This window comes from Manacus vitellinus, unplaced genomic scaffold (genome assembly GCF_001715985.3).
Source record: "Manacus vitellinus isolate BGI_N305 unplaced genomic scaffold, ASM171598v3 scaffold_9_pilon, whole genome shotgun sequence".
NCBI classification, from domain to species: Eukaryota; Metazoa; Chordata; class Aves; order Passeriformes; family Pipridae; genus Manacus; species Manacus vitellinus.
Window position 1 is genome coordinate 19457151 of NW_021940917.1, and position 26176 is coordinate 19483326.

Below are 26176 nucleotides of genomic sequence, written 5' to 3' on the forward strand. Positions count from 1 at the left end.
GTGACCCAAACTGACCCAAAGAATATTCCAGACCAGGTGACATCCTGCTCAGTATATAAAGTGGGGGGGAAGAAGGAGGAAGGGGGGACATTTGGAGTGATGGTGTTTGTCTTCCCCAGTAACTGTTACAGGTGATGGGGCCCTGCTCTCCTGGAGGTGGCTGAACCACCGGCCTGTCCATGGGCAGCAGTGAATGCATTCCTTGGTTTGCTCTGCTTGTGTGCAAAGCTTTTGCTTTCCCTGTTAAACTTTATCTCAACCCATGAGTTTTCTAACTTTTACCCTTCCACTTCTCTCCCAGATCCCTCTGTGAGTGACTGAGAGGTTGTGTGGTGCTTGGCTGGGGTTAAAACCATGAGAGTAATAAAGTTTCTGTACCAAATAAAGAAGTTCTGAGTAATGCTTAAAATACAGATTACCAAGTATCCTAGTGTAAGCAGACTCTTTAGTTTTTGCAAATTTTTCTTCTATATTTGAGATAACTGTGGTATCTTAAAGAAATTCTGTGCTGAATGAATTCGAAGACTCTTCCTAGTGATCAACTGCAGCTTGAAAATATGAGGACCCACACAATCCACACTGAAACCATTTTACTGCGTTGCTTTTCATCCTTCTGCATCTAATAAACACAAATCTGAGGTGTAATTCAAGCTTTCTGTATTATCATCTCAGCGGTTTTCAACGGCTGGAAGCAAATAAGATGCCAGCTGATAACCAGTCCATGGGGACAGCTGCTCCTAGCAAGAGCAGAAAGCTGCACAGTTACTCCTAAATTATCCCCTAGCTGCTAAGATTTAAATTAGATTGTTTCCCACACTTAGGAAAGCATTCTCCTCACACTAAGACTTGAATTACCCTTTTTCTTTTTTTTTTTCACATGCTAGGTGAAGATCCTTGTGTATTCCCTGTTTTTCTTAATCATTTTCTCTATTTTTCACAGTGGCAGTCATAAATTAATGCTGATAAATTAATCTGACACTAATGTTCAGAGATAATTTTTTCCCCATTTTGTGTTCCCGGGACGACTATAAATAGACTTTTCCTTGAATTGCCTCTCCTCCATTTGTTCAACAGATTTGGAGCAGGCAAGTTTAGTTCTGTGGTGCTGAGTGGGAAGGTAAAGCTTTGTAAGACTGAGGTCAGAATTAGAGACGACATAGCTAAGCTTTGCTTTGTTACAGCAGCAAATTACTGCCAAGTAGTAAAAAAATTTCTGGATTTTTTGCTTAGCTCAATTTTGTGGAAAAAAAAATAAAATCTGTGTAACAGGATTAGTGAACACAGCTGTGACACCTTATAGTGAATTTTTTTGCTACTCTCTGAGAACAGGAAGTAACTCCCTCAGATTTTGAACAAGCTGTAGTATTTCCAAAGTGACTTTTTATGTTCTTCTGCAGTAAGACAAAGTAGAAAACATCATCAAAAAAACAATTTCTTTCTCCAACTGGTCCCCATTCCATGCAATCACCAGGTTTAGCAGTTTCACAGTTGTAGGTGTATATCAAAGTGGCACAAGTATAAATGCATGAATCACAGCTTACCTCTGGATCAAGGATACATGCTGGCCAAAACCAGCTTTTGTCACTGGGACCTTTCACCCCTGATTTCCATTTAAGCTTAGAAGAAACTAATACAAAAAGATCATCATCATAACCAGTGACCAACTGAGCATTTCAGCAGAAGGCTGCCTCCCCTTGTCAGTGTTCTTCCTCAAAGCTGACAGTTCAAGCATCATTAAATTCCCACCAGAAGAGTTTACTTAAGTCACAACCATTCTTTATAGAATCAATATATTGTAACAGATTTTATACAATTTACATTCTACAAAATTGTTTGCGTTTCAAAATTATTTAAAGTTTTTATATCACTTCTACCATCACAAGGCAGCTACTTTCCAGAGTATTGCACTACAAATGTTCAGTGTGGTGAAGCACTTACAGACACACTTCAGAGATGCTGGCAGCAGCACACATGGCATCTGTGTCACCTTCCAGAAGAGCTGACAGAAGTTACATGTCCATCCCTCCAGTTACTTCCTTTAGGCTTGTCCTCTTACGTCTATAACTTGCACACAACAGTATTTATACAGGCCACTCCCACTAAGATGCTCCATCACTACTGTAAGCACATTTTGTTTTTAAAATTTTATTTCCTCTAGTATACAAACTTTATTTCTTATAAGATATAAATTTTCCCTATTTAGATACAAACTGAGATTGCTGAAAAACTCTTAACATTATATATATATATATATATGTATATACCAGCACAACCCCAAATTGAAGGAATGAGGAGACTCAGGAAGGAGAAGGTACAGACAGGATAGCAGGCTGGCACATTTGCTGTCCTTCAGTATGCTCTAACCTAAAAGCAGGATCTATGATAAACTAGTCTCAGCAGCAACAGAAACATCAAATTTATAAAATGTCTAAACAGAGCATATTTACTACAGTAATTTCAGACCTTTGTAGTCTGTGCTCTCTCCTTTACACCTGATGTGTGAGCCCAAAGGAACAACACAGCACACAGAAGAGCTAACTGGGAACTTTGTCATCATGCCCTTCCTTAATCAGTTTCACTCAAGCTGCCTGCCCCAAATTAATTTCTTGCTGACATTGACACCAGCCTGTCCATCTGAGCAGGCTTATTTAATTAGAAGAAAAAAACTAAGAAGAAACCCACAATCAAGTAACAGCTGAAGTTCTTTAAACAAGAGTTAAAAATTAAGGATAACTCCCCTCAAGCCCCAACCTTCTGGCTCAAGGAATCTCTTCCCAAAGAGAGTTATTTTTCCATCAGATTCTTTTGGTATACTGTATCACCACAAAAAAACAAAACAAAAAAAAAAGCTAGTCCATTAAAGTATGCCAAGCCATTTCAGGTGGTTTGGGGCTACAAGAATTTGCTGTTGCATCTGCTATAGTAATCAGCCAAACACATAGAACATAAAAAACATTAATCAGTGCCTCACGTGCTCCAGTGTGTATTTTGCTTAATGGGATTCAGAACAGTTTACTTGGCTAAATTCAGATAGTTCTTAAAATTATATTATTTTGCTACCTTTTTCCTAGGGATCTAACAGAAAAAAAATAAAAGCCCAACAGAATGGATTTACTGATGCTCTTCCAAATTCACCAGCGCCATGTCAGCAGCTGCACTCTTTTCCAACTCCAGTGCATATGGGCTGTATTCTTCTTCAAGTTTTCTCTTCCACACTTTAACTAGGGAGTATTGGAAAACAAAACAAACAGAAAACCAAACAGACAAGAAAACAAACAAAAAAACCAACAAACATGTTACCATATAATGGTTTGAGGAAAAACTTAAAATGAAAAGTCAAAGTTGATTCTCTACTCCCTCTTCAAAATAAGTGCTGAGAAAAACTGACACCCAGGCATGTTGGCATTTACACCATGCAACATCAGGAGATGCATGAAAGAACAGTGTAGCAGTGGTGGGATCCACTCTGAAGGTGGTTCCAACCTTAGGAAAGTGTTTCTAGAAGTGAACGCTTGTGGACAGGAAGGTGCATCTCAAACATGTTCACTACAACCATAGTTAGAGAGTACGCACTTCTAGAAGGAATTACAAGAGGATTTTTTAACAAACAGAAATATAATAAGGAGCTCTGTTAAACCTCCTTGAACAAAGCAGTGAGTACTGCCTGCCATCAGTGGATTTCAAAGAGGTATTTTCTCTTAGCACTTCCTCAGCAAGAGCTGACCTCAGATTTATAAAATCATGGGGAAAATAACAGAAAATAATCTCCCCCCTGCCCCAGCTTAATAACGATATTGTCAGGTGCCCTTTGAAAACTGCAGGATCGAAGAGCACCATGAATGAAAATGGAACAAAAAAACAAATCAGTAAATACTCACTGTAATTTGGTACATCCTCATCAGAGTCCTTGGAAGTTGGCTTACCAGTTTCTGATAAGCCATTTTTTTCAGGTTCAGGTGTTAAGATGCTGGGTTGGGTTTCTCGTAGTCCTCCTTTAGCTGCTTCTTCTAAAGCTGCTATCATATCTTTGTAGGCCTTCCTGGCCTCTGTTGTCAGCTGTACCATTCTGTGGAAATGGTCCTACAGCAATATAAAATATTAGCAGAGTTCAAATCATACAGTAAGCGTTAACATCTCCTTGAAAATCTGTAGTGAATATTCCTTATTCAGAGCATGTATGTTCATACATAAAAGCTGAGCAGCTAAGTACGTACGAAGACATGAAAAACACATCATTTATAAGCATTTATAAAAACACCAGTTCTCTTGGAAGAAAAAAAAACAAAAAAACAACTTGAGAGAGAGATTAAGAGGATGTTGGAAAGAGATGGCAAAAGTATATATTTTTTTTAAACAGTGCCAACTGCCCGTACTTAAGAAACCAGTTTCTTTTTGTACATGACCAGTGACGAAGAACGTGCAAAAGCAAAAGAAAACGAACAAAACCTTAAAAAAATCAGACCATTTTCATCTCCCAGGTAAAGAAAAAAAAAAAAATAAATAAAGCTCAACAAAACCATGAACTGACCCATTTCTGCTTACCTGAGCCCCATCGTAGCTGAAAATCCCCACCACGCTCACAGGCACTGCTTTGTTCACGCAGCGGCCCAGGGCCTTGCGGTTCAGGGCAAAAACAAAGGGGATGTTCTGCTCACAGGCACAGTCGATAATGTTGTGCAGAGTCTCATCCAGCCCACCTGCAGCAGACAACACAGTCAAGCTGACTGGAACTAAAGAGCCACACTGTTAAAACGTGGCACAAAATATCCCGAGGTTGCGGGGTCCCTTCTGAAATTACAATTTACAGGAAAAAAATGCAGAAATCTCAATAGCAGCGTTGGATCCCCATTTTTAGAGGAGAACTTCTTTTTTTTTTTCCTTAATTCTTAGTTAGCACTATCCTTAGACTGCTACCATTCCATATTTTGCTATATATGTAGTACAGTCTAATCTAGCATCAATAAAAAGACCCAGTTGCTAAGTAGTTATTTAAATGATAACAACTACAACAATTAAATTAATCCCAATAATTACAAAAACCTTTAAGCAAACTATCACTGACAATTTGTTGTCACCCTGTGGCCTACACAAGACTGATACAGTAGGATGCCTCATGGTGGCAGAGCAACCTTTGGATCTTCTCAGCTATGCCAGTGCAATCTTTTGTGCAGCAGCACTGCCTTAGAACCAGTACAGCACGAACCAGAGAGGCCTTAGCCTCAGATAACTTCTCCCATCCCAGCCACTCTTTACTCAGCTCACATTTCAGCTGCACAGCAGCAAACAACCTGAACAAGGCAGGCAACTTTATAAGGCTACTCAAATAAATCCCTGCAATAACAACTGCCAGTACACCAGGTACACAGCTCTTTTACATTTCTTTTATTTAACATATATATATATATATATTAAGAACTTATTTACCCTTTGACTGAATCTTTTCACAGTTAGGAGAGATGATGACACACTTCAGCTTCTTCAGCTTCAGATGTTTCAGAACTTCTCTGAGACCCATAACAAGCCTGCGTTTTATCTTGGCCTTTACTGGGTCTTTCTGATACAAACGATCTTGGAAACGAACCAGTTCTTTTAAAAGGTCTGTCACACAACTGTCAACTTCTTTACTAAGCACCTGGCTGCAGTAACTGGAAGAAAGGATCAATCAAATGTTAAATCCCCCAAAACTGTAACACATGTAATATATAAATATGTAATATGTTAAATATGTAAAATATAAATTGTAACTTCCATTCTATGTCTTTGCTTTTTTTTTTTCTATTTCCACTCCAAACACACTTACTATATACATGAAAACAAAAACCTACTTAAGATTCTTTTCAGTGTCTGAGAACTTAAGAGGAAGTTTTCTTACTTGTGTTATCTGGCTCCCCTTATCAAACCATACTAAAAATACACACATGTACAATAAAACTGCATATATTTTTATACCAATAGATAGAGGTGTGCAAGTCTTCTTCTACTGAAGCATTTTTCTGAAGGCATTTATTTTGTGGCAACCAGGGTATAAAATTCTAACTTATTTCTGCTACATGTAACAAACGTGGAGAACCAGATCAAATTCCTCCTCCCTACATTCCTGTCTGTCACCCAACTTCACTTATCACTCTACAGCTTTGTGTTGTTCATAACAAAAACATAAAAGCTGTTATAAATTATTTCCCCACACCCCATGTTTTACACAAAGAATTTTTCAGTGAAGAAGAGTATCAAAGAGAAAAACTAAAGATGTATCATCTGCACAGCCAACTGAAAGATGGACAGTGGTAAATTCACATAAGATTATGAGAAGAGATCACGACATCTATCCTGGATCTTAGAGATAAAAAAAAAATTCTGAAATAATTCTAAGTTACAAGAGTTTTTATTTACTATTTCCCATTGATTTCAGTAAGTCTTGAAGACATATCTACTAAAACCACTAAAAATTTAATCTAAAGACAGAAAATAATCTAAATTGAATGCTCTACGTCCTGTAACAGCTAAGACTGAGTTGTGCTGTACATATTCAACCCAAACAGTGCTCTTAGTAAAACATTGTTGCATAGACACAAATTAAGTAACTGTTATGGCAATTAAAAGTTAAATTAGAGCTAACCCAGGAAGAATGGCTGCATCACTATTAACCACTACTATTGGATGCAGTGGTGCCTTTGTGAGAGGAGAACTAAAAGTTAAAAAGCTGATTTCCTCAAGTAACTGTTTTAAGCTGTCATGACTGGATCTCTGACCTCTTCACATATGGTAATCACTGTTTCTTCTTTTACAAAGAAACATGTATACACGGCATGTCACACAAAACTAGAAGTGTTTATACATAATAAGTCATAAATATTCCTTTTATTTCTCTGCCTAGCCACAACATGAAAATGTTGTCTGGTTAGTCACATTCTTTACATTTTTGCCATTTGATCTGGCAGTATGAAACAACACTACTCACTAAAAATAGTATTTAAGAAATAAAGTAGTGCACCTTACTACTTAAGCTGTTACTCCACTATTTAAAATAAAGTACTTACACCTTAACAGAAGCTTCTTTTTCTCCCTTAGCCTCTAACGATTTTCTAGTATTTTTGTTCTTTCAAGGAACATACATTTTCAAGTGAAAATTACAATGCTTTTCTCTGCATATCATTTCTTTGTGTGTCAGCTTACAGAAAAACTGAAAGAAAACAATTTAGAGCCTTCAGTCTAAACTCCAGTTAGTGTTGCAGAGAACCCAACTGAACTACCTTGTTTCAAAAATGCCATATTGGTGGTACTGTGCAAAATCAGACATCAACACAACCCATACTTACTCTCTAAAATTCCTACTGTGGATTTTTGGAAGACTGGTGGTTAGCTGCTTTGAAGTTATAGAACCTTCTTTAGATTCCTTGGTCTCTGTGTTCTCCAGAAACCCTTCAGCAACTTGCATTACAGGAAGAGCTATCAAGTAAATGAAGATATTTCAATGAAAAGACAGATCAAAAAGCATTATGAAGACATTAATCTGTCAAATATATATGGAGGAGTCACAATTTCAGTATTACAACAGTCTGTGATAGTAGGAAAAGGGTCAAACATTTATTTTACTTCAATAGGGTTTTTTTCCTCATTTCAAACTTCATGAATTGCCAGAGGCATGTGGGAACTCTTATTCAACATATCATAAAGCCAACAGGTGGAGAAGTGTGAAACTGTAATCAGAATCCCTGTTACCCAACTACACTGACTATGAGCTTTGACCCAGTTTGAAGTCAAGATAAGTCTGAGATGAATCTTAGAAAATTCTGAGGTTACAGCTTTCATTTGGTAGCATTTGGTATGAATTTTCAAAAGTACTAAATGTGCTCACTCTCAAATTTTCAGCTATGTACTGTATTACAGCTTCTCTTGAAAGATACCTGCTTGACTATCCTGTAGAAGCGTCTCGTTTTCAGTAATATTTTCTGCAGACTGACAAACATTATCTTCATCTTTTGGTGCTGCTTTCTGTTCTAACAGGTGCTGTTGCTTTCTTTGTTCTCTTTCTTTCAGAATGATCTAAAAGTATGTATCAAAACCAAATCAATTCAAAGTCACAGAGATAACAAAGCATTACTCTTACCACATATTTACATACAGACCATTAGTAAAGAGGTTCAGCACTGGCATTTAGAGTTTACAACTTTATTTTCTCTATTTGAAAGAAGGGAAGATGTTTCCTAAATTTACACAGAAAAGGACTTTTACCTTGATTACCAGCATAAGGGTGGAGAAAATATTTACTTGGGATAAACTATAATGGCAGAACTAAAGTTAAAAAAAATCCACTGTATAGACAGGAAGCAACATGAATGGGCAAAGAGAGAAGATACAAGGGAAATCACCAGATGGACCTAAACCTAGTTGCTGCAGAATCAGCTGAAGTTCTGGCTTGGAAGAGCACAGAAACATCAAACACTGCCTCTGTTTGATCCATTCTCCCCAGTCCTGAAAATAAGTATATATTTGCCAAAACAAGTTAATATTTCTTTGAATGTCCCCCTGTACCAATGATGTGTGGACACTTTTGTAGTGTCACTCTTCAGCTACCAGTTGATTTAAGTGAGAAAGTGTATTTTTGGGGAGTTTGTACATGCCATTAGCAAGACCACCCTCTTCTCCCCCAAGCCCCTCCCCTTTCTGAAACCAAGCAAAGCTAAAATTGAATTCAGATAAATGGACACTGAGATGCAGATCTCCATGCGAGAGGGCTTAACACTCTTAAAGTAATACTGAACTTAATTAAGGTAAAAGGTAAATTAATTAAGGTAAAAAATATGCAGACCTTTTTAAGAGGTGTTGGTCTCTTTGCTTTAGGTACTTCCCTCTGCTTCCCTTTCTTTACCAAGGGAGCACTGGAATCCAGAGGGTTATGAGGCATCTTTCCTTGGTTCAACCGGTGACTTTTCGTGGCCGTGGAAGGTTCCTTTGAAAGCAATGGTATGGCACCACCAACTGGGATTAAAAAAAAAAAAAAGCCTGCATCAGACAACTGTAACAAGTACCTACACTAGAATCCAATTTCAAGTTTAGGACTGGCATACACATTTTAAATTTGTGTTGTGTTGCTATTAAGAATATTTACAGGGAATCCAGTGTCATGAAACTTTAAAAAGATACTCCTCCCAGAAGACTCATGTGTCCTTTGCTTTTATTATATCCCTGGAATCACAGGCTCAGTCCCTGAACTCTCAAAAGCAGAACTTGACAAAACACTGCAGTCCAGGCTACCCTCAACATCATGCCTTGCTAGTTTGGTAAACCTTTAGGAATTTCCATGTTTCATAGTAATGGCACTTCCTCCTCCACAGATTCTGTGCTGTGTTAAGATAAATACTGGGTAGCAGTATTACAGATTTTGGACTTACTTGCTGTAAGTAATCTTGAGCACTTACACATAGCTTTTGTTACACCTTATGTTGAAGTTGGATGAAGTTCATTTGCATGTGGGTAAAGAGTAATGTAAAGCTACAGCTGTGTCTCTTTTGCTTAACCCACACAGCTCCCAAAATATGTCTACTTTACTTTTATTTTTTCAGAGGGTTTAAGGCACAGAAGCTTTAAATGACTGCACAAATGACTAAACTTGGATCTTCCAAACCACAGCCTCACACCCTAAAAACTACTCTCCCTGACTATCAGTAGGAATTACTGCATCCTGTGAGAGTACTCTGTCAAACTTCAGTTTCCTGCAATATAAACCAGTTTACATTAGCAAGTCAATGAAGAGGATGACGTAAGTGTCAGTGGAATGAGACACCTTTGTGACTCAGGCAACTCTCTCTGCCCTAAAAAACAACCAAAGATTCTGGCAGCTTGTCTTAAGTCATCTTCATTCCACAGTATTTATATGCTAATCCTCCAACACCACATGCAGTACTACCATGAGCAGTTTAGTTCACAGAAGTGCTACACTGCAACTTTTCTTTTTTGGCTCTGTGTATCAAAGGCAGATGACAACACTGCCAAGAATGTTGTGCAGCATAGGTGACCACAATAATTGAAGCTGGATTTGAGGAAATACATAAGCATACATCCTGCAGATACATGATATTTCCTTCATTGAGTACATTATCATTTCAAGTTCACAGTTCTCATGCTCCTGAATTTGATGGCTTTCACAGATATTATTTATCACATGAAGCAGTTAAGTGGAATTAAGAAAAAACAACTGTCTGTGGTCACACTCCTTGCCCTTCTTGTTCACTGTCCTCTTCTATTACAGAGTTCACACAATGCCACTCCACAAATTAAAGTTGTATTTTGGTACCCACCAATTTAATGGGTGCACTGAACATATAAAGAAGTATAAAGCTAAAGTAACATCTGCTTTATACTTCCAGGATACAAACATGACACATCAATTTCTCTTCTGCAACAGATTGAAAACAGGTATTTCAACCCATACCTTTGTGCTCCACCATCTATGTACTCATCAATCCAAACAGTGTATAACTTTACTGAAAAAAATCTGGTTATTAGCAGCTCTGCAGCACTGAGTCTGAGTTACTCAAATGGACAAAAAAAACCCCAACGAACCAAGATCAACTGCAAAAAAAAAAAGTATTTAAGAAGCAAATTACGAGTTCTTTCACTTAGTGAAGGAAAACCTCATCAATGCTTGATATTTTGAGCTTCTTAATGTGATGGCTTTTAAATGCGCTTTTAAATAAGTATTGCAAGATGAAGTCTCCAGTGATTAGATTTTTCCTGAAATAATTTCTAAAAGGACACTTTGCTGCAAAAAGGAGAGAAATTTCATCATCATCAAATTCTAGCAAAAATCATGGTTCCTTTTGAGAAATATACTATACCAGCATCACCAAGATTAGATTTGGACAAAAGACTGGGCTATTTGTTTCTGGTTATGCATCCAGAAGGACTGAAAGATTCTCTCCATTACCAAAACCTGGCATTTTGTTAACATAAATTATTTCACAGTTATCAGGTATGTCAGAACATACTTGGGCTGCCTGACTCCCAAATAACACTCCCTGTGCTTGCAAAGGAGCTTTTTCACTCAAGTTACAGCTCTAGGATTTCTAGGATCAGAGATTAAGAAAGCCTTTGTTACTGTGTAGCCCCTTCCTGCAGGTTCATATCAGAACAGTAACACATAGGCAGAGCAAAACCCTCCAAGAATATTGGTATTTCTGTCAAAGCAACATTTCAAACATGTCTCATATTTATACAAGGTATTCTTTTATAAGCCACTGTCCTGAAAATTCTTCTTTTCACAAGTCTTCCTCCAAACAATTCAGATTGCCATGCTTTTTTATTTTTTTTTTTTTAAGAATCTTCATTTTCTCTTGTATCTGGTTAACTCTGCTCCTGCCTGGATATTGAGAGATTACTACAGATCAGAAATCTGACTACATTTAATGTCTGAATACTTAAAAACCAACTAGAGTAGAAAGAAATTTCACAGTAACAAATACCTGAAAACACCACAGGTTTAGAAGACTGTTTCAACTTCTCTGTTTGCTGCTTCTGCTCCAAGACTGCCAGCATGCCACCCAAATCCAATTGCACAGGAACTTGACTCTTCTTACCACTGCTCCTGGATGTTTCCTAAACGAGTTCAGTATCAATTAGTAATGCTCTCCATTTCAGAATGCAAAGACTGTTATTTTGTATGGTATATATACATGCTAACATCTTTATCCACAATGCTTTTGATTTTTAACTTGATTCAATGATCTTTAAATACACATCAACTTCAATGTCAAAAATATAAAAAAATCAGAAACAGTTCAAGTAACTTCTGAATGGGTACTGCAACAAAGCATAAAAGTAAAAAGCCTTCAATAAAAAGGTGTTTTATGTCAGGCTCCCACTTTGGTCAGACTGCCATCTATCTCTGAAAAAGATAAAAGGCTTATCAGAATTTAGAGTTTTGTTAACAGTACAGAAAAACTACTCTGAGTCTTCCAGGGTATGTGATTGCAACATAAATAAATCATTATCTTCAATGTCTTATTAAAGAGAGAGGTCATTATCTTTGCACCACCTCCTAATAAGCACTGATCTGTCTGCTTTGAAGAGAAGGCAAAAGCTGTGTTTCATATTTAATGATTCAGAATATACAAAGGTTACATACAAATGAACAGTCTAGCAAAGACTACGAAAGAGTAAACTATCACAGCAAAATATGCTAAGGAAGGGACTATCAGATATTGCACTTTCAGAAGTCTTACCCTGGAAGATCAATTCATTATAGTTCCTGTTACAACAAGGTTATGGAATGTGACCTTCTAAGTCTTAATCTGGGATCTCACCTTGCATCAGAGCTGTGCCAGAACCTACTCACAATAAGGAACTACTTACTGGCCTCACTGTTACTCCCCATTTCTCCTCCTTGCCCCGAGATAATAGGATCTCCTTGCCTCCTTGTCTTACTCTGTCAGAACCTCTTTTAATAGGTTCCCAGCTCCTTAACACAATCAGTTTGGACTGGAATTTATGGCACAATCAAGTAAGACAGGTGAAAGAAAAATTCCTGATATCCGGAAAACTCATAGACATCAATGAAAAGTTTGTATTTTTCCCTAAACTCTGGATCACAAACTGGGCATTAACAATTACTACCACTAACTGCTCCGGATCAAGAAAACCTCGTCACTCATCTCAAAGTACGAATACAATCCCAGATGAGCTTGCTCTTAGTCTTATATTTAAGGAGGTCAATTTCCTTCGTCATTTTGAGTTGTAAACTTCTTTCCAAACATGAATTCATTTACCTGCATTTTCTTTCTTTCTAATACTGAAGATGAAGCTTGCTTCCCTGTCAGTCCGTCCACCTTGGGAGTTTCATCCAGTGAGGGAGACTGAGTATCACAGGGCTCTTCAGGGATATGGATCTTTGAAATTTAGAGACAAAAGTGTGACAGGGAGGAAGAGAAAACATTTAAAAACACGTTTAAAGACACATGGAAACGGGTGATGATGACATTAAATTCAAACGGAACACAGGCAGTGGGACTGAGGGCACCCTCAGCAAGTCTGTGGAGGACACTAAGCTGAGCAGTACAACTTTCAACCTGGAAAAGAGAAGGCCCTACATGGCCTTCTAGAAATGTGATCATTTATCAGCCACCACACTACTTAATCACACTTGTATTTATATCTCCCCCCTCCCCAGATCTGGAATTAAAAACTAGCAAGGCAGCTACATCTTCAAGTATTTGTTACAGAAGCATGAATGGCCTAATGACCACGTCTCTACAGTAAGCTTTGAGAGGTTATATCCCACTTATGTCTACAAAGCTAAGGGGTTGCTTTCATCTGAGGTACACGTCTGTATAGCACTTTTTTTTATAACAAATCTTTTCTGAGCAATTACTGTGCCTTTTGCTACTCACTCATCCCTGTCAATGCAATTTAGTGCCTCACACAAAGCAAACAATGTGGTTTGGGTTTTTTTTTAAACCACTAATAATCACAGGGAAGCAAAGCCAATGACAAAAATTTTTAGCAGCAAAACTAATTTCAAAGAAACAAAAACCTGGAATTTCACCTTTATTATTTCTGTTATTTGCTTGGCAAGAAAAGTCATATTTTCAATCCTTGTGGTTTATGTTTAGGATTCATTTCCCTATTGAATGAATTTCCAAATTCTTGGGATTTATTTCACTCATGTAAAGAAAACCCCCCCCCAAAACATCTTGGATTCATAATTGACATTTGATTTGCATAATGGTGCAAGATTACTTACTTCAGACTGCTTTCTGAGTGCAGGAGTAAAGGATGACTTCTGAGATCCTACCCTGTTTCTCCTATCAGAAGCAGCTGTCAGATCAGGAAACTCCTCAACATCCTAAACAAATCAATCAAAAGATGATTTTGTAAGATAACTATCAAGTCCACATTTTCAAAACTGATTTTTCTACATTCAAATGATTTTCTCCTTGCTTATCAAACATTCATCATAATTTGTTTCATGCTACAAAAATTCAGAAGCCAAGTTGTAGTGCCACCAAGTATGATGAGTACTACAATGGTTATGTTTTCTATTCAGCAGCTAATTCAGGGCTGAAAGAGCTTTTAAGAGAAATGCTCCCAACAGCAGCTTGTTATTGCCATCAGCTGATACAAATAATTAGAGGTAAATGACTCCTAAATGAGTGTTCTTCAAATTATTTAACAGCCTTGCAAACAACTTCCCTCTTCTTCCAGTACAGTCTCCAGCTGTGCAAGTCTCCCTTAAACCTGAGTGGTGAAGAACAAAAAGGGCAGTATGTAAAAGAGTACTAGAGCATGGAAATAAATATATAAATCACTCAAATGATTATGGTGGCTTACACAGTTTTATTAGTAGAGGATACATTATGCAGAATTTGGATTAACCAAGTGCAGACAGGCTGGAGCTTGCTCTACACTGGGCACTTTATATCCACTATCTCAGTCACAATGATCCTGACCCACCAGTTTGGTTTTCATTCAAGTGTTCCTCCTCCCACTTTCTGAAAGGCCTTTTTAGCTGTGATACAATACTACTGAACACACCAACACCTTTTCTGCCTGAAAGGCTTCATTTAAACACCCCAAACTAGGAAGCTTTAGCACAAGGACTGATACACCTCAACCAATGAAATGGTTTTAAAGAAGCTTGGAAGTAAGCCAAAAGGGAACTGCAAGAAAAATATTTCACAAATGCACTCTTCCAGCTTAGGGACATCTGCAACCACATATAGTACCTTCAGATTTAAAGAGCCCCCACTAGAATAAAATTTTATTTCACTCTGTCCAATTGCTTCTTAAATGCAAATCAATTTCTGGCATTTGCAACACCCTGTAGCAAAGTGAATAATTAAAATCTAGCACTTGGTGAGACGTTACACCTCCCTATATTTGCTCTTAACTCATCACCTGTAAGAATGAGAGGACATTAAACAAAATTAGGAGAAAGGCCAAATAATTTCCTTCTTATTTTCTTGTCAGTGTCAGATTCCAAGTTAGCCATGTATTTAACATACTGAAAAGTCCTGGTTTATTCAGTCTTTCCTCCCACAGAAACTGCTTCATACCTTTGATTCTTTTTGGAGCCCTCTGTCTATCTTTTTACTTCAAATGTGTATTTTTTTAAGGAGTAAGAGGAACATAAGAAAACAAAATCCACACTGTATTCAGATCAGACATGCCCTGAAATTCTGTACTGTCATAATCCATTTTCCTTTTTATTTCCTAATGATTCCCAGCACTGTTTGCATGTTTGACCACTACTACTAGCACTACCCTGATTATCAACAGCAGCTTCAACATTTTATTCTTCAAGGAAAGTATCTAGCTCGGGGCCTATCACTATGTGTGGAAAAACAGGATTACCCTTCCCCAAGTGTATCCATTTATGCTCATTACCAGTCTCTCTAAATGACTGACTTGTATAAACTAGTAAGCAATCCAAAATACTGCTCTGGTGAGTTGCTGCACACAGCAGAACCGTCTCAGACATCCTGGGTGCTCAGAAACTCCATGTGTATGATCCTTTCCTGTTTTATTAGTTCAAGAGCATCATTCAAGCATCTCACCTGTTTTTCAAACTGATGAGGAGACAAGCATTCCCAGCAAACCAGGAGGGCCTGAAAACTTTCCCCCACTGCCAAAACACAGATTTCAGTGCAATGTGTGTGTCCTGTTCCATGATTCTATGCCATTTTTTTCCAGTTTTGTCTTCAATAGTCCCATTACCCTTTTACTGTTTACCAGGACTTCTGCCATTCACAGGTCAGGCACTGCGTGGCAGCATAGAGCAAAAATAAGAAAGACCCTGCTGGTCTTTGCTTTTAATCCTAATTCTGTAACAGAGAGGTCTGTTAACAGTCACTTCTTGTGCCATTCCAGGACAAGGAACCACACAATGGAACTGGGTAGACACAGTTCTGTTTCGTGTGCCAAGTTAAAACATACAGAACAGAAGCCAGCCAGGAAGGTTTCTTTATGCTGTTATTTCATGCTGTGCAATATTAGGCCTTCAATGAAGCACTGTTAAACCACAGACCATACAACAATTCCCTAATGTGGGAGAGTCTAATGCTTTTGCAATACTGATACACAAAAGTATCAAAATACTAATATGCATATTACAGATACATGAATTTGGAAAGAAACTGGAATTAGCAGCCAGAAATGTAAACGGTGTCAGCTGTGTTACACAGAAATTGCTTCCTGATGTGAGAGACTCACAATTGTAATACTGGAACCACATTTTTTAAAGCTGTGGCACACTGTAGTACTCAGTATGTTCCCCACCCTCTGTGCAACAGTTGCTTCAGAATATTTTTAATTTAAGGAATTTGACTTCTGTTATCTGTTACGCATCACTCCAAATTTGCTAAGTCTCCTCTGCACTCCTCTGTGCTCACTGAGTATGTGGCAATTGAAAAAGTACAACTGTCTCCTACCAGTAACCTCTGACAAACATCGCAGCTGAAATAAACCTGTACCAACATCCCCTACAAAAGGGTTTTGAACTTCAATTTGTGCAAAGCTGTGTCATCATCTCCTCTTCTAATATACTCACACACTTAAAAGAACAGTAATAAAAACCTCTTCACTGTACCTCAATCTTCGGTGGTTCCTGTATTGTAGTAGATTCACTCTGAGGTCTCTCTACATCAGTGGATGACTTTGTTTTTTTCTTCTTTTTCTTCTTTTTTTTCTTCTTTTCTGAACCTTCTTCAGGCTCAGTTTCACTAGCATCGTTTTTTGTTTCTGACTGCTGAAAAAACAGTCATGAGGCACGACCTTTAGAAATTAATTTTTCTTTCAGTATCACCTACCAAAATAAATGCAAGTGACTACACTTACAGAACAAAAGGGTATTTTAATCAATCCAGGCTAGGACATTAAGTGGACAAAGAAAAATTCAAGATCTCTTAGAAATTGGGACCTACTGTAAGAATTCCTCATTTAAAGCACGTTGCATTGTTATCAGAACACACGGGGACTACTGAGATTTCATTAGGAAATATCCAGCCAAATAAGGCAAGAATTCCATGTTTCGTGTCTCAACCTGAGGGTCAGGAAATTGAAAAAAATCCAGTCTACAAGTTGAAAGTTCTTGTTCAGTAGAACTGTGTTTTTGACATTTTGTGATTCTTTTCCACTACAAGAAAAATTCTAATAAGAACGAAATGCCTTTATACTACCTCTTAAAAGCTACATTAGAAATGGACAATGCACAGAACCTAGGGGGAAAAAAAAAGCCAGTGAAGAGACCCAATCACAGTTACAGAAATCAGTTGAGAGTAGAGAATTCTCAAGTACCTTTGGTTCACTATCTTCCTTCCCTTTGCCTCTGGAAAGACCTTCAGATGCTGGTGATGAAATAATTTTCTTTGAGGGTTGTGAAAGTACCCCAGCCCAAGACACACATGGCTGAGTAGAGCCATCTGCAGGTGTTTCAGGGAAAAAAAAGTGATACACAAAGAGGTCTCAAAAATATTTCTCAAATATTCAAAACAAAAAGGACCATTAATGCATTAATCAAGGCCTAGCAAGTACAGCAGAGCCATATTCCTCCTGAGGAAAGACTGAAACAAGACATTATTTCTCCAGACAGCTTTTCTGAATTGCAACTAATCCATATACTTTCCAATGCCATACACAGAATCACAATTAAATAATATCTGGAAATCTATCATACTAACTACACTATACTTCATGTGTTTCAGTGTACAAGAATGTAACCCACTATCAACTCAGAGATATCAATGTTCTGAAAGAACTCAGACATAATCAATTCTGTAAACATTCCTAACACACAACAAATACAGAACACAATCTGAACTTTTCTGAAGAAAAACTTCCACTGAGCAATTAAATAGCACAATGAGTTTAGATGGCAAGGTTTTGGTAGCAGGGGGAGGCTGCAGGGAGCCTCTGTGAGTGAATGGGCACTGCTAGCCCCAGACAGCTCCAAAACAGGCCCACTGCCAGCCCCAGCAGAGCCCATCAGCCATGGTGGTGGTGCCTGTGTGAGAACATGTTTAAGGAAGAGTAAAAAACACTGTGCAGGTGTTGGGAGGGAGAATAAGATAAGAAAAACTGCAAGAGCAGCAACCCTGCCAACAGCAAGGTCAGCGCAGCAGGAGGGGGAGGAGGTGCCTCAGGTGCTGAAGCAGAGATGTCCCTGCAGCCCATGGTGCAGACCACAGAGAGGCAGCTGTGGCCCCACAGAGATAAAAATGGCAGAGAGTGGGCCCTGTGTCCTCGTGTCACTTGGTGTTAGGAAGAAGAAAAGTGTTTTTAGTTTTGTTTTTGCTTCTCACCGTCTGACCCCATTTTTAATTGGTAATAAATTAATCTTTACCAAGTTGAGTCTGCTTTGCTTATGGTGAGTGTCTGGCAAGCAACCTCTCTGCCCTTATCTTGGTCCACAAGCTTTTTTATCTTACCTTCTCCTCCCATCCTGTAGAGGAGAGAGAGTCAGAGAGCAGCTGGGTGGGAGTCTGCCTGCCTGCCAAGGCCAACCCACCAGAAACTGCTACTTTACTCTCAGCAACAGGACAATTCTCAGGAATCGAAAATAGTATGTGACAAAACATTATCACATGACTTTAAAGCTTCTGAAATACGTTTATCTTTTTAGAGGGCCCTTAAAGACATGCCAGTAGATTAACCTGTCCTTTCTGAATCCTTAGTGAAGCCAATAGGAAGATAAGGACTAAACTGTCCAGACCAGCACATGTCTTTGTATACACAGAAATCCAGTGGGAGACACTTAAGACAATTCAATACTTAATGCAACTGATGCCTCCAAGACAGAGTCTTGACAAACAGAACCTTCTTCACACAATTCTGCTGGGGGCAGAGTGCCTGGAAAGCTGCCTGGGGGAAAAGGGCCTGGGGGTGCTGGCTAAATGATTCCACAATTCTATAATCCCAGCTAATGAAACCTATGAGAAGCAATGAGCAGTAAGTGGTCATCTCATTTGAAAGAAAGTGATACAGCTTAATTTGTTTGGGCTTTTTTTCCTGTTGTAATAAACTTGCTCTTTAATTCTTTTTTTTTTTTATACTTTACACATCCACAGCTTCTCAGAACACTTTAGTTTTCCAAACTGATGAGATGCAAGCAGTAAAAAATACAGGCAAATAATTTTGCACTTGGAGCACTTACCTCTACCATCAAATGAAGAGGGAATTAAATTGGTTCCTGTTTCATCTAAAGTTTTTGATGAAACTTTGCTTTCTGCTTCCTGTAAAACAAGTAGTTAGGTATCATTAAAGCAGGATTAAACCCACTAACCTAAATAGAGCTAAACACAAAAAACCCCCCACCATAAATTAAAAAATCCTCAATCCATCCACAGACAAAGGTGTAGGAAATTTTGTAGCCTTTTGTTGATTTTCTTAGTGGAACCATCATTTCAACCCTACAGCATTACAAAATATAAGCAGGTGTCTCTTTACTGGTGTGAAGAGATGCCTTCTTACATTTTGCAAAAGCACTCAAACATGATCTAACAACAAACAATAAAATATTTTAATGTTTTTAGCATACTTGAAAAAAAGTCCATCATCAAACTTAAATAAGTAATGAAAAAGGAAACTCAAGTGATATCAGAAAGGTCTTTTTTCCATCACAGTCAGTTTTCTACTCAGAGGCACTGGAAATATTATTCCTTTTGGATCCTTCAAAATTATTAATTGTTTATCTCTGATGAAAACTCTGATTGAATATGTATGACATACTGTTGAAAACAGTAGTATTTTATTTACTAACAAACAAGGAAGCAAGGAAATCAAAAGGAACAAAGTTAAATCCTTACATCTCAACAATGTTTTTTCTCCTTCTGGAATTCAGTTTCTTATTTTTATCCTTTAGCACAAAGTAATTAAGCACAACAATGCAGATTTGCTTTGGTTTTTTCTTAAATTTGTTACTCACTGGGTAAGTAAGTGACTGCTTACCTATTATTTCCAGGTGAAAGAGAAAACAATAAGCTCCTAAGAAATATATATTCAGGAACATATGTGGTCTGTACAGGCAATCTAGAAGTCTAGACTACAGCAGCACCAATCTACACTCTAAGGGTACCTGGCTTTCCTCTATCTACTGGCAGCACAGACAAAGAAAGAACAGTAAGAAAGGGTGAGAGACAGCAAGCACTGACATCACCATCTACAAAAAGAACCTTACAACCTCTAGCTCTGAAACTCCTTGCTTGCAAAGTACTTAACTAGCTCTTAAACTATCATACTGAACACAAAATGCCTGCATTCAGAAACGCTTGCACTTCAGACAAGTTTTATTTTTGAGAGTTCTGCAACATGAAAGCATTGGCTATCCTCTGTATTCAGCAAAAGAGACACCTGAGGTTGACTAAGGCATGTAGTGTTACTTCCCACTGAACTTACTGGTGCACTTCTGTGCTGTACATTCAGTGTTTCACTGCTTCCCACACTCTGTGACATGTGGAAATCCAGAATGCTAGCTTCAAATGTGGGTACAGGAAGAGACTCTGGTTTTGGAGTTTGAGTTGACTTCTTGTTTGTAGTTTTATTGAACCTGTCTGAACAAAGCATGTAAAGTCTAAGTAATTAAACTTGCTTGCAGTCATTTCTAGGTACGTTTTGTAGTACACTATTGCTACACACAGCTCATATTAAATAAAAAAACTAGCAATTATAACCAATGTATACACAACACTGACTCAACAAGCAACTGTAAATTCAGATGCTTGTTCTGGAAATTTTTTGAATCAGTTTATGGTAATTTTTTCAATCAGCAAAAGATCTAAGTCACCCTTCTCAAAAACAGTCACACAGGAAAGGTACCTTTTTCTGTAACTATTCTAGGTTTAGAGAGATGATCTCAAACTGTAGGCTAGAGCACAGACAATCATTTTACATCTATCTCATGAACTTATAACCAAAAAACACATTTGTACCTGGCTTCATGGTATCTCTGCTGCATGCAGGAGTTGGGAATGAAGTCCTGTTCATAATTCTGACTGAAGACTCACTTCCATCATGCCTTTTCTTGTCCAATTTTTTCTCACTTTCTTTTGATCTCCTCTGCTGCAAGTATTTGAGACATATTTAGATGATTTTACTTGAACTTTGTAAAGTTAGCAAGTCTGCCTTGATTTACAGTTAACCACTTCTCCATCTAGAGTCTGACCACCAAATTAATACAACATAGTTAGTATACCATTACCACAAATAACCAACAAAAATAGGAACAGCCAGTTAGAGATGTGTTATTCAATTTCATCTACCTTGTTAACTGTGCCATTTTTAGCACTTATTATAACTCATGCAAGATGGGTAACTCCATATGCTTCTACACAACTGCACTTTTAAGACCCCAATAATCAGAGCATTTCCAATAATTTAAAATTGTTTGGTATTAAATCAGCCAATCTGATTTTCTAAAACTGAGTTTCTTCTAGAACAGGGCTAAAATCTTAAAAGCATGCCGATCTTTTGACTAAATTACATATTACAGGCAAAACTTCATGAGACTGATGCCACAACATCCAAAAATCTCAGAGCAGACAAAGTAGTTAGGAAAGACAGATCTATATGATCCCTGCAAAGGACACACATTCACCTATACTGTACAGTCATGAAAGCCTTGTGATTCTTCCAAGAAGCACAGTTTGGCAGAGCTGGGTGTAGGAATCAGTACAGCAAGCAAGGAATACACACATCTATGTAAACTATACTACACCAATCTAGACAAGTGGTTTAACCTTCTGATTACAGGATGTTGAACTACATTCAAAGTAGGTCTGGCAGCAAAATTATATTTTTGAGTGGGAGGACAAGGCATTTCTTGATCTCCAAAGCTAAATTGTTAAAGCGCTGGGAGACGTGACCAAATTAATGCAAAGCTGCAAAGATCAATCATTTCTCTTAAGTTCACAAAAAAATAAATGACAGGGAACAATGACAAAGACTGCCAAACAGCACACAGCTTAGCCCAAGCCACTACAAGACCACAGAACTCCTCCCAGAAGCTTAATGAAGTTTCTTCATGTTACATCCCCTAATGCTGAGTGCTAATGCTGAGCTCATCATCTCCCCACACAGCTTCAGTGTCTAATTTTCCTCTCAGCAAGAACACTAACAATTCTAGATTTTGTATCTTATGTCTAGTAATGCGTGCTTAGGACCTAATCTTACAACTTTTCTACACAGGCTTGACCACAGTGAAGTTACCAGGTCTCTGCCTGGGGAGTAAGGTAAACCAGAAGGATGTGACTGGAGAACAGGTTACATGAAACAACATATTACTGATGGAAACAACAGCAACCCTAAAAATCTAAGAGACACAATGTCTAACCACAGAGGGAAATGGGTTGATAATACATTATAACCCTTTATATTTTGAGGAGTTTGTCTATTTTTTGTTGGAAAATATTCTCCAAGTTTCAGGAAATTTATCCCCAAATGGGCACACACAAAAAATAGCAGAAGATGCCTACTGAACATCTGTTTTACTTTTCACTGAAAGAGTATTCTTCTAACATTAATCTTTCTTCCACTTCCACAGCAAAACAAGTTCCTACTCTCTTTTGGATTGTCTTCTACCTGTAATAAGCCCTAGAAATCCTTCAACAACATGAGGTCTCATCACTTAGCAGTCACACAGCTGATTACAGACACCAGGTCTCTCTTAACTCAGGTTCACGGAAGCTGCCACTAGACTCAAAAATAGCCCTTCCCCTCTTCTCCCAAGCCCAAATAGTGAACAATGGAAAGCACAGTTCCCATATGAATGGCCTTCTTTTTTCCCCTAGATGCTGCTTGCTGAGAAAAGAAAAACAACAAAAGAATTAAATTTCTCTCATGTTCCAGAAACGCTGCATGAAAAACTGCATTAATTTGAAGTGCAGAATTCCATGAACTTTTGAATGTGGGCACATTACACTACTATCCACTTTAAATGCCATTCATGATCACTACAAGAGCGACGATTCACTTTAAAAAACAGGAACCAAACACTCATAAAGTTGATTTAAAACAAGGATACTCATTTTCAAAAAACACGTATTTGCTCACCTTTGAAAGACTCTTACTTTCTTGTCTGATTGGATATGTTTGCTCAGAAGATTCACTGACTAGTCCTGAAGCATTATAGTGTGTTGAGTTCTTAGAACGATATTGTGAGCCAGCTACTGGATACGCATTTGCCACAACATCAGGTGGGTAAGAGCAGCTGGAATATTCATGGAGGGCAGGATCTCCCAGACCACTGTGTGATGGACATTGAGAAAGAAATTAAAGTCATCCTAGTGCAAGTCTTCAGCATCTACTTGTTGCCTAGACAAACATATCATTCCTTGGCTAACGAATTTGTTTAACAAGAAAGCTCTATTTCAAAAGAAAACGCTTCCATGTTATTTCACTTAAGTGTTTACTCACTGCTACACATCTCTAAAAATAACACATTTTGTTTCGTGAAAACATGCAGTTGAGCAAATATCTTAAAGTACAGAAGTTATCAATTTCCAAGTTTCGAAGCTAGTCTGCTTTGAGGTTATAGTTCTCATGTCTGTTTCAGGGTACCAAGATTCTTCATATTTATTTTCAGTAGGCTTTTTCTTGTGAAACAAACCAAAGGCACAGTGTAACGACAGGACATGAGTCACACAGTTGACTGCAAAAATACAAACGTCAAAACCTATCTTAAAATGCCATAATAACTAAGTAGGAGTATACCACTTTATGGAGTACAAAACACGTTTGAAATATGACGTAGACTTGTAAGATAATAATTAACCGACCTGCATTTAACCATAGCAATTTACGAAAACACAACATCTGGGGCATGCCTCTTCCCTTCAAATGTATGCTCAAAAGCTCCCTTTCACTTTCCATCCACACTTAGTCCAGAAAATATATACTGAGTCCAGATTTGATTAGGGAGAATGGAAATTTCCAAGCTTAAGAAAGCTGCATTTAGTTTTTAAAGCTGTTCACTATGAAGTGGCCAGCCTTGGAATTCTGGGTAGATAATGACAGAGAAACCTTCCCATCAAAACAGAAGACTTCAGATAACACATTTCATACTGACCGTTGCGCAATTCTGATAGACTGTAGTCAAAACAATGCTTATAATCAGTTTATACAGAGAATAAATGTTAAATAAGACTCAAAAAATTAATGTCCCAGCTCCAACAAGGCAAAACATTCATCAGAAAATTGGTGCTGGTTTTTTGTTGTTTTTTTTAATATGAACTGATTTAATGCTAATGCTGTGGTTTTCCCCTAATGCATACATCAGGCCATAACTCACCTCAACATTATATCTATATTACAAATGAAAATAAGTTGAAAATACTGACATTTCCTGTAGGATAAAATGAAGGCCTACAATGACCATGTTTAATAAGGCTGTACTTGTAAGGACACACCAATAACTTTGTAGTAATTGGATAATTAATCCAATGCTTGGGGTCCTGAGAAGCAATGAGGGAACCCTGTAACACCATCAGATTCTTACAAGACTCGATTATTTCCCACCCTACTATGTAGCCTTTTTTCCAGTTTGCTCTGGATTTAAAAATACTTTTTAAAGTCTATGTCTTTTCTTAGGCCCTAATTGAAAAAAAAAAAAAAAACAACAAAACAAAACCAAAAAACCAAACCAAACAAAAAACCCCAAGACTTTTAGAAACCCATAGCACTCTTACTAAAACTGCCTTTCTGGGGATGCATAGGTCGTGGAGAGGAGATCCAAGGAAGGCCCCATATATTAAATGCTTTACAGCACGAGAAGCTTTCTTGAAGACTCCTCCTCTTCCTTTTATACAACTATATCTAGCCCAGCTCGGTCATAACGCAACCCTTCTTTCACCCAAGGACTGGATTCAGCTCCTTCCAAAGCACACACAAGCCACATCAATCACTGGAGACCACCACATCCTCCTTAATGCCCTGTAACCACACAGGCCTGTGGGAGTGAGATACCAGACACATGCCCAAAGAACACTGATGTAAAAACCTAAATCATGAAGACAATGCAGAAGCACTTCCACAGTTAGACTATTAACGTATCGGAGCCCTGACTTCCGATGAGTATTCAAAGTCCAAAACCAGAAGGTTAAAATCCCCCAAGAAATAAGATTCAGAAAATATACATACTTATCCAAAGATGGTTCCTGAACAAATGGGTAGCATGTAGTTAAGTACCTAGGAAAGACACATGCTTCTGAGGGTTCTGACCATGCCACAGTTACCGCCGCATGTTTTGGAACAAATGGTTTGACCTCTGCTGACAACTTGATGCCCTGAGAAACAAAACGGGTTTTGGCTACATGCATTTGGAGATTAATGTTATAAGTGAAAAATACTCAGTCTTGTGACCTTAAGTGTCATTGGAAAGTGTTAGTTTGCTCTCTTCTAACAAAACATGCAAAACAATAAACTCACCCAAAAAGAAATGGAGGAAGAGGGTGAAAAAACCCCCAAGGAATTCTAAAGAAAAATGGGACCACTCTGAAAAGTTATTTAATACCCTCACTTATCATGAAACACTCACACAGGTCAGTTACATAAAGGACAGAAGCTTGCTTAAGATAAGATGTAGTAAATGCAAATATGCAAATTCTTACTTCATATTTGAACAGTATAAGCTAAAATTCATAAATATACTCGCATTACTGCTAATCAAACTCTGGATGTAACAATCATGTCTTAGTGCACATCTGTATTTTAAGGCAGTCTGCCTAAAATGAACAGTTTATTACACAGCCTTCTTGTTTCTGGCACAACAAGGATTTATTAAGGCAAGTCTTCCATTTGTTCTGAATTACCATCGAGCTAAACTGGGTATGTATATGTGGAAGGACAATGACATGACACTCGAGGTATTGACTACCGTGTCATCCAAACACGCAGGACGCAGCTGTGACTGCAGGCTGATGTCTAAGACCTCCGAGCCTGACCGGTGTGCACAACGCCGCTGTCACCGGTGAGAGCCTGGGCACCCATCTTTAGAGCGACTGGGATGGCTACCTGCCCTCGCAGCACTCCCCAGCCCGAATAAGAAGAGCTTTCCCCACTTAAACTCACTGGAAGTCACGCCTGGGGTTCCCCATCCCAAGCGGTGGGAAGCGACCCCTCCCCCCGGCTCTGCCCCTCCAGAAGGACTCTTCTCCCTGTTCTGAACCAAAGGCTGATCCGAGGAGCCGCGGGA

At 38.2% G+C, this 26176-nt stretch overlaps 1 protein-coding gene across 6 annotated transcripts; it reads right to left on the reverse strand.

Annotated features, from left to right (window-relative positions):
- Positions 1-1734: 1734 nt before the first annotated feature.
- Positions 1735-26105, reverse strand: SECISBP2 (SECIS binding protein 2). 6 transcript variants are annotated; one of them, XM_018085952.1, is made up of 17 exons: positions 26053-26105; positions 23038-23230; positions 20919-21048; positions 20386-20540; positions 19145-19223; positions 17290-17414; positions 16583-16741; positions 13739-13840; positions 12765-12884; positions 11463-11595; positions 8810-8979; positions 7905-8043; positions 7317-7446; positions 5425-5645; positions 4543-4697; positions 3879-4080; positions 1735-3221 (listed from the first exon to the last, which is right to left on the reverse strand). In XM_018085952.1, the coding sequence occupies exons 1-17, from the start codon at positions 26076-26078 to the stop codon at positions 3112-3114; spliced, it is 2349 nt and encodes a 782-aa protein (XP_017941441.1). In that variant the 5' UTR covers positions 26079-26105; the 3' UTR covers positions 1735-3111. The 6 variants fall into 6 exon arrangements, with proteins under 6 accessions (XP_017941441.1, XP_017941439.1, XP_017941437.1 ...); XM_018085950.1 differs by lacking the exon at positions 26053-26105 and adding an exon at positions 25171-25316; XM_018085948.1 differs by lacking the exon at positions 26053-26105 and adding an exon at positions 25123-25316 and having other exon boundaries at positions 20919-21045.
- Between the last annotated feature and the right edge of the window lie 71 nt (positions 26106-26176).

Bases quoted from the DNA above. Each gene is read 5' to 3' on its own strand.
- SECISBP2 (XM_018085947.1), bottom strand. From the start codon at position 25,301: ATGCATGTAGCCAAAACCCGTTTTGTTTCTCAGGGCATCAAGTTGTCA. The intron at 19,224-20,385 runs GTAAGTTCAGTG...CTTGTTTTACAG, and splicing joins TACAGCACAGAAGTGCACCA to GAAGCAGAAAGCAAAGTTTC. The intron at 3,222-3,878 runs GTGAGTATTTAC...AATACTCCCTAG, and splicing joins TGAGGATGTACCAAATTACA to TTAAAGTGTGGAAGAGAAAA.